General features: G+C 42.8%; 1 protein-coding gene across 1 annotated transcript; it reads left to right on the top strand.

Moving 5' to 3' along the window:
• The first annotated feature begins 1484 nt into the window (after positions 1–1484).
• LOC112463493 (AT-rich binding protein-like) lies at positions 1485–4988 on the top strand. The gene is made up of 3 exons (XM_025029916.1): positions 1485–2661; positions 3179–3659; positions 4840–4988. The coding sequence occupies exons 2-3, from the start codon at positions 3323–3325 to the stop codon at positions 4986–4988; spliced, it is 486 nt and encodes a 161-aa protein (XP_024885684.1). The 5' UTR covers positions 1485–2661; positions 3179–3322.
• The last annotated feature ends 4032 nt before the right edge of the window (positions 4989–9020 follow it).

Genomic DNA, 9020 nt, shown 5'->3' on the forward strand with positions numbered 1-9020 from the left:
TATATTTGTACATTATATTATACATTAATATAATATAAACGTTGGCATTTTTATACTTATTTGATATTGTAAATATATATATATATATATATATATATATATATATATATATATCAAATACAATTTGTACGCGTTGTGAATATTTTATGTGAATGTTTATGAGGATGAAATCATAAAATTCTCGGCTTAATTCAGAAAAATACAATAAAAATTATTTCAATCAAAAACATAGTAAATATAAAAATTGATGAAGGATTGAAAAAAACAGATCATTATTAGAGACGTTAGAAAGCTAAAATTTCAATTTTTGATGTATTCAATGTAAATGTCTAATTTTTTACTTATTTACATTTCTATAATTTAATTCGTGAAAAAACATGATTTTCAATCATTTGTATTTAAAGAAAAAAAAGTTTTTTAAGAAAATCTTCGGAAAGGTAACAATTAACGAAGAGTTTCCTTTCATCTCCAAACTCTCGGTAATCTCGCAACGTGAATCTTTAATGCGCACCGATTTCAACACGTTTGTATATTTCTCTATCGACGAGACGACGAAAAGAAATCGAGAAAACGCGAGCTGACGATGTCTCTCTGAACTCTGAATCGAAGGATCGGCAGTCCCGCGCGTTTTCGTGAGCGACTTTAGAGCCACCGATCAAACTCTGATTAACTTAATTGTTGATTAAAGGGTTGCCAATATGACAAAATAATTAGTGTGACCATCTCTATTTCTGACGATATAATAATCGTTCTAACCCAATCTTTCGTTATATATCTTTCTTTTCTACAATACACAAAAAGATATGTAACATAAGATTGGGTTAGGATGATTATATCGCCAGAAATACAAAATAGTCACACTAATTATTTTGTTATGTTGGCAACCCTTTAATCAACGATTAAATTAATCGGAGTTTGGTCGAAGTGGCCCTTTAACCAATAGTATTGGTCAATACTGCTAACTTTAACCGTCGGTTAAGCTAACCGTGGTTAGTGAAATTGGCCCTTAAAGGGGTCTATTCTGTAAACGTTAACTTTGCGCATATATGTATAATATAGAAAAGTTGCGCAAAGCGCGTAACGATATCATTAATAACGTTTACAGAATAGGCCCCTTAGGCCGTTTTGAAACGGGCGCGCTTTCGCGATAGACGGCGCTGGCCGTGCTGTGACCGGGGAGTGCGTTAGTCAAGTGCATTGTTCATTGAAAACGTATTACGGCCGTATTATGTCCGGCGGACCGTAGCCTTTTTCACGCGGTTTTACTCGGTGAAGTCGCGCGTGACGAGTTATGCAACGTGCGCCGCGTAAGGGCGGCCCGCGCCGGGCAATCGGACACCGCGGCAGCTGACCTACTTAGAGCTCGGCCTATCATCGTCGTACTCCGTACTCCGCCGACTCCGCGACGCGGCGGCTGGCGGCGGCGAATCAAGCCGCCGACGTGCGCGAGAGAGGAGAGGTTTGTGCCGGATCCCCCGCGTGGCTCGCGCGAGCGGCCGAAAAAGCCGGCGGTGGCACAGGTCGTCCCGCCGATCCCGCAGCGCCAGATCCGCGGAACGACGCCGGTCGCGACGCGACTGCGGCGTAGGGTGGTAGCGGGGAGGGGGACGGGCATCTTTTGGAAATTGCGTCTTTCCACCCGCGACGGAGCTCTCGCCGATGGGGCGCAGTGCCGTAACCGGCGCGCGATGGCGCCCGGAACGAGGGTTAAGGGTACCGGGTCTGCCCTAGCTAACCGAGGCGGCGTGTAACGGGTTCGTTCTCGGGCGTGTAACGGGTTCGAGTCCTCTTTCTCTGTTTCTCGCCCTCTTCTTGATCTCCTTTCGTTTCCGTCCTATCGCAGAAACGACGGCGCGTTGTCACGCGAATACCGTTTTCCCTTTCGTTCGATATACATGCGCGGCATAATAAGAGGATCGAGAGGCGCGCGAAGAAGAGAAATGCGATTCGAACTAACTGAACGGCGATGCGAATCGGAGCGACGCGCGCGCGCGCGCGCACGCTTTAGTTTAGCCCGGTCGAGGATCATCGCGCTCACATGATCTCTGAACTCTGACCCTCGAGTTTCGCTACAAATGACAATCTTCAGACTCTTCAGAGTAATCTCTGCGTAAACTTATGGCATTGAGGTACTCGCTTCCCGCTATCACGCGAGCTGAAATTTCGAGCTTCCGAGATGTTGATTCGTGGGTCATTCCGTTTGTCACCGGAAAGAAAGAAGGCAGGCAAGAAAGATCGGCGTGCCGAAAAAAAAATGCGAACGTGTGGCGGGCGGCGCGGCCGCTACGGTCCTGACGGCTCTCGCGACTGTCAGCGAGCGACAGTGCGCCGGACGCTCGCTTGACTCAGGGAGTGCCCGATGTAAAGTGTAAGTGAAGTGGCCTACAGACCTACATTTGTCTAACGTTCCATTTTTTCACGGGTCGACGGGAACGGAAGGTTAACGAATATCGCGCGCGTAACCCGTTCGCTCTTTTCCACGGTGAAGCGTGGCGCGTGTGCGGGTGCCTACGATGCCGCCGTCCCGTGATATACCGACGTTTGACTGACAAAACGGACGGAAGAGAGAGACCGAGAGAGATAGGTAGATAAAGCAGACGAGGACGGAGTGAGCGGCCAGAGCGAGCGAGCGAGTTAAACCGTGGCGGTGGTGCAGTTTCGGTACGCTCTCGGACACGGCGCTCTGACTGGCGCGCGCGGGGCGCGTAGGCGTAAAAAAAGACGGTAGAGACAGAGAGAGAGAGAGAGAGAGAGAGAGAGAGAGAGAGAGAGAGAGAGAGAGAGAGAGCGAAGGAGGGAGACAACTCGTGACGCGTGCGCGAGAGTGACGGAGAAGCGGGAGAAGAGTGGCAGAAGCGTGAGAGGGAGCGAAAGGGAACGATAGAAGAGCGCACGAGAGGGAAAGCGAGTAAACGAGACGTGGGAGGGAGGGAGGGAAAGAGTAAGAGTGAGAGGAAGGGAGGGAAAGAGTAAGAGTGAGAGAGTGAGAGAGAGAGAGAGAGAGAGAGAGAGAGAGAGAGAGAGAGAGAGAGCGTGCGTGCGTGCGTGGAAATAGAGGTACGGGAACGGAGCGCGCGCTACCGCGAGACATTATCGCGAGAGAAAGAAAAAGAGAGAGAAAGGAAGAGAGAGAGAGAGAGAGAGAGAGAGAGAGAAACCGAAAGAGAACACGTAAAAGAGTGTAGGTGTTCTTCCGAGGAGAAGTGCGAGCGCTCGCGGGAACAACGTGCGGGAGAGGTGGAGGGAATCCTGTCTGTCCGTTTGTCTTGCCTGTCCGTTTGTCTGTCTGTCCGTCTATCCGCCGGGACACGCAAGGCCCGGAATGGCTGCGAGGATAGGGGACGACGGGGGTGAGATATCCGCGACGGTCCTCGACGATAATGCCGGCGGCATCGTGACGACGGCGGGCCCCCTCGCGGAATCGTCCACGTCGTCTTCGTCCTCCTCCTCCGCCACCGCCGCCGCAGCCGTGGTGCCAACGGTGATCCTGACGGAGAGTACCGCTACGAGCGCCGGTAGACTGCCCTTGACGGGATCGCAACAACAGAGCAACCTGCATCAAGTGCATCAGCAGCAGCAGCAGCAGCAACAACAACAACAACAACAGTCGCGACAGAGAGTCAACCTGATCGCCGACGTAGTCGTCAATGATGTCGCAGGTAACCTCAATGACTCTCGCTCTTAGAGCCTTTGTTGTCGCTAATGTACCGCTTGCCAACCCCTTCCTCCCCTCCTCTTTTCTCTTTCTCTCTCCCGGCTTCGCTCTCGCGTCTTCCTTGTCGCACTCACGCTTCTCATCTCTCTTTCCACCCGGTGCTCATTCCGTCTCTCCTATCTTTTTCCCCTTTTTCCATCTGCACCTCCCCCACTTCCTCCTCTTCCTTGTGTTTTGGATCCTCTGTCGTCTGTTACATCGGGCGCGCGTGCATTGGTACCGCGAGAATTCTTGAGTCATTTCCGAATTTGCACAGAACTCTTTTTATTCTCATCGAATAAGTCACGGAGAAGCCGGACTTAGATATCTTTTCTTTCCCTCTAGAATTGAAGGTATCCAGGACAAGAAACAGGACGCTCGATAGATTATTTCGATTAGAAAAGATTAAATTCGCAATTAAATGCAATTTGTTTAATGCGTTTGCCATGCACTCGCGCGCGATTTGATTCCCGCCTGAGTGCGTCTGATCGCGATCACGTGGACCACGTTCGCGGGGAGCCGCGTAGAGACAACGGCCCCGCGTTCCTGATTTAGTGCCGACTCGCGTAGCGTTGTGTAGTGGCGCAACAGGCGTTTCGGAGTGAAATTCCGAAGCTGAGTCGCACGCGAAGTCTCCTCTCCATCCGTCCGTCCGTCATCGTCTCAAATTTAGAACAGACAGCTTTCAAGCAGCTTCTTTATGAATGCTGCTGGTTGCAGCACACTCCGACCCTTCGCGGGCAAAATAGCGGTTCGTCAAAACGAGAGCCTTTATTTACGTCGGCGCTGCTGCCCCGCTCCCACTCTTCCCCCCTTCCTTCCGTCTCTTTTCCTTCTTTTTCTCCTCTCGGCGTCTCAACGCCTTTTCCGTTTCTCTTTCTTCCGTCGCGACGCGAGAAATTGCGAAACGAGTTTTTCTCGAGCAATATCGTGATTAACTTTCCGCAGGTAACTCCTATCCCTCTCTTCCCCTCTTTGTTTTTCTCTTTTATCTTATTACTTCTTTCCGTTGCTCTCCCTTCAAGCACCGCTCCAACTTCTTTCCTCTCTTTCTACGTTTATTCGAGACGTATTCCACGAAGCTCGTTTGTAAAAATATCTGCACGCTTCTACCTGAATAAGACGACTCCACTAAATCATTTAAGCAAAGACAGACTGGGACAAGTGGCAAGCCAGTTCCGACTCATTCAAAATGCAGGTGCTAAACAAAGCGACAAGCGTGAGGAGAAACGGAGTCGATTATCTTTCCACAAATTATCGAAAGAATATTTCTAAAAAAATACCTGAAGTTTGATGATGTTTTTGTCGAATTCATGATAAAATGATCAATAAATTTATCAAACAATGTTTTTGTTTTAATATTTGCCCCATTTTTCCACTTGTCCCAGTTCATCCGTCCATTCATCTAATCATCTCACACCTGTGCTTCATTTCAGCGGAATCTAATTAATAAATTGCGTATTCTTAGCCTCTTACTCCGCTGTTGCTCTGTGCTTTTAAAAAGAGCTTGTTACACGTTCTAATTCGATTATATGTAATGAGATCAAAATATTTTCTTTGCGTTAATCTCATCTCTGTCTCTAATATGTGTTATTTTTACCGCTTGCGGTTGCGGAACGCGAGTACATTTTGTGTACAAATAGATGCATAAATGAAGAGTCCGGATCCATGAGATAAGAGCGACATACAACATACGCCATTGTCACATATAAATATCGCCGCATTTAAATGTTGAACGAAATCAACTGACTCGCGAAGACGTGCCGGATGGCAATCCGTGGTTGAATCTGCTTGCATAAAATTTGCAAGCAATTTCGACATACGAATTAAAGTGGATAATTAGTGTCACGGAGGCGACGTACGAGCGGCCTGTTCCACTTTTCGCGCAGTCCGCTTCCTTTTTTGCGACTGGCGAGCGCAAATCCTCGATTGTTTTCAAATCGCAAAAATGACTCGATTTATTAATGGTATTCGTTGTCTATGTTTATGTAATATCGATACAGCGTTAGCGTTATAAAAGAAAATAACTCGGTCTTTTTTAAGGTGGTTGTCCCGCGAATCGCAATAAACAAGAAAAATTTGAAAATTTAACTATACGTTAATAAATGTGATATCTACACGTTTGTATACAATTTAAAAGTAATTGACTGTTTCGAACGCGAGATACTTAATCGCTATCAAAAATTGCACTTTTTTATATGCATTGCGTACACAAAGCATACAAAAATCTCGTATTTTAAATTTTAATAATTAGAACGAACAATAAGAACGTGATAAAAACGGATATATAGTAGAAAGACACTTTAGGAATACTAGTAAAAAAAAAACCCGAAATTATTGACTGTTTAGTTTTAGAAATACAATAATAAATAGGCCTCGATTTTCATGTAAAGGAGCGATTGGAGGCGAAAAATAAAAGAATAGTCTTTTGTTCTGTGTGTGAGGGACAGAATTATCTAACAGTTTTCAGCCTGTAACTGTAAATATTTTGACGTCGACTTAGAAGTATAAAATTTTGAATTGTACTGTCAGACAACTACCTTAATAAGGTTAAACATAAAATTCACTAATATTTACTCATTTTAAAAATATATTAAATATTATATATTATACGTATTACGTGACACTTCTGTCATTTTCTTAAGCAAAGCAAAGAATAAAATTGTATGTTATTCTTTTTTAATATTTTCTCACTCTATTAGTAAATAATAGACAACGTTAGACATCCCCAAGAATAGCTATTGAATTTTGTATATAGTGATCTGGAAAACTATCTCAAAATCAATGATTAAAATGTTTTCAATTAGTACGCACGCAGTTAGCGCAAAATTTGTCGAACCGCTTTTACACACTCATCGTAATTCATCGAGCAGATATTTCGGTACTCATCATGTCGCGCGCTATCATCGGTTCCGCAACGCGCAACAAAAAAATTGTTAAGGCCGGATCTACAATGGGTATCGTAAGGTGTGTCGGATGTCGGGAGCAGTCGGAACATAATTGATGGTTCAATCCATGAGAAAAATTCGTTTTCCAAAAAGAAATTCTCTCATTTATTTATAACAATCGGCTGTGTTCCGACATCCGACTCTGACATACTCTGACTTATTATAGAACTTAACGCTTAACTTTCTATCATAATGTGTCGTCGAAGTAATTTATAACCGGAGCGGTAATTGTATGTCTTTCACGTGGCTGACAATGACGTGACACCTGCTATACGATCGCCGAACCATACCCGGAATTGTTGGCACGCGAGATCGCCGCGCGCTTCCGGTAAACGATGGTAAACATACGATAAACGACAAACACTGAATTGCGAGGCATGCACGTGTGCTTGTATTTTGAGATAACTTCACGAAGTTCTAGTATTTATACGCCTCTATCTGAAAATCTCAAAATCTAAAGTTCTTCTAATAAGAGTTACGACAAACCGCTGCCATTTATAAGTGAAGCAAATAAAGCATAAGTAAACTAATTTTTTTAAATATAGATAAATAAATTAAATCCGCTACATTTTCATTCATTGTAACCCTGACAATTGTCAAATTAAATCGACAACTGTTATTATATTATGAGTGTAAATATATAAGTATAGGGATGACGCGTGGCTTCGTGTGAGCGCGGATGATCAGAACCGAAGGATCTTAGGTCCGACCCCAGCCTTTATTCCACATGCAATATACGTACAGGGAAAGAATAAGCCTTTCAGACAGCGGTGTGCATGGGCTTCGGACCATCCCATAGATTAATTAATTAACTATCTGACAAAAAGATATAGAAAGTGTGAAGAAGTAGAAATCATGAAAATCGATTTATTATTTTAAATGCATCGAAATGTTCACGAAACGTAGAAAATAAATTCACAAAATACACGGCATCAACCCGAAAGCGAATTCAAACATTGTTATGAAAGTAGAAATAGAGTAAAAGGAGAAGAAGAAAATACAAAAAATAACTATTTTATTTTAGCATGCCAACGGTTTTAATAGTATACACATGTTCCATATTGCTAATTTTAAAATCACAAAACATTGACATTTTTATTAACAAAAGAAAGTTATACCGATCCACCATATGCAATAGGGTAACTCGGGGGAATATGCCATACTTAAGAAAAATATGATTTTTTTTCCTATTTCTCTTTCTTTTTGAGGTATCTCATACTGGTCTTCTTTTTCTTTCTTTTATCTGTTATTTATACATGGTTTTAATGAAATATTTTAATTCTTTACTATTAAAAAGAAAGAAATACAAAAGTGTTGCAAAAGTGGCATATTACCCCCATGGCCATGTGGGGGTAATATGCCATCATAATCATATACAAATATGTATAGTAATTTAACTTCAGAAGAGGATTCTTGTCTAAAAACATGTAAAAGAATATTTTTATTACAATTTCAATAAAACACTAAGAAAATTCTAAAAAGCACGTTGTCATACTGTACTTACCCCATAAAAACTATAATACTGACAGGAAGTAAGTAAAACTTGGGCAAAATGTCAGATATAATATTTTTAACAATTTCATAGTATTTACAACAACGCTCCTAGCTTTGTTAAACATAACGAGTGGCATATTCCCCACACTGGCATATTCCCCCCAGTTACCCTATCTCAACCGATCAGAAGTCATTACACTATGTCGCAACTCTTATTATAGGAATTCTATCAAAATCTAATAATAAACACTTCTTTATCTGCTTAATCAAAATCTGTGAAGAAAAATTATATTTTTCTAATGATAGAGAAATTATACATTTGTGCTACTTTTATGTACTCGTAAAAATTATCCGTGTGTTTCCACGACAACTGTTATCCTGTACTTGCAATCTCACACGCTTAACGTGATTATTGTACTTCTGCTGTATCCGAAATGTAACGCTAAAAATAGTCAAACTATATAATTGTTCGCTTAAAATAAAAACGGTATTATTTTACGAATATTATATTACCTGAATATGCTCTCACGATTTTCTTATCGAGCAGTCCCGATTGCACGGTGTGCATTCTTTTTCGGGTGGAGTGAGACGAGTGAGACACAATCGACTGTCACTTGACGAACAGCACGAGTGTCGCTGTCGCGAGACGGGTATCACGATAGATAACGTAGGAAGTGACATAAAATTATCAGCAGGAAGTATCGCACGGTGGTTCGCTCCTGTCAATTTGATAATGACGCGCGTGAGATTCCGCCACAGATATTTTGGTCGTAATTTTGCAATTGCCATACACTAAGAACGGCTTAATTTTGATACTGTCAGTCTAATGCGAGCGTAAATCCGTCGTTATTGTTCACTGAATAAAGATTAGTGTTGAGAAGATC

The sequence above is a fragment of the Temnothorax curvispinosus genome, unplaced genomic scaffold (assembly GCF_003070985.1).
Source record: "Temnothorax curvispinosus isolate PA1 unplaced genomic scaffold, ASM307098v1 QBEX01013360.1, whole genome shotgun sequence".
Lineage (NCBI taxonomy): Eukaryota > Metazoa > Arthropoda > Insecta > Hymenoptera > Formicidae > Temnothorax > Temnothorax curvispinosus.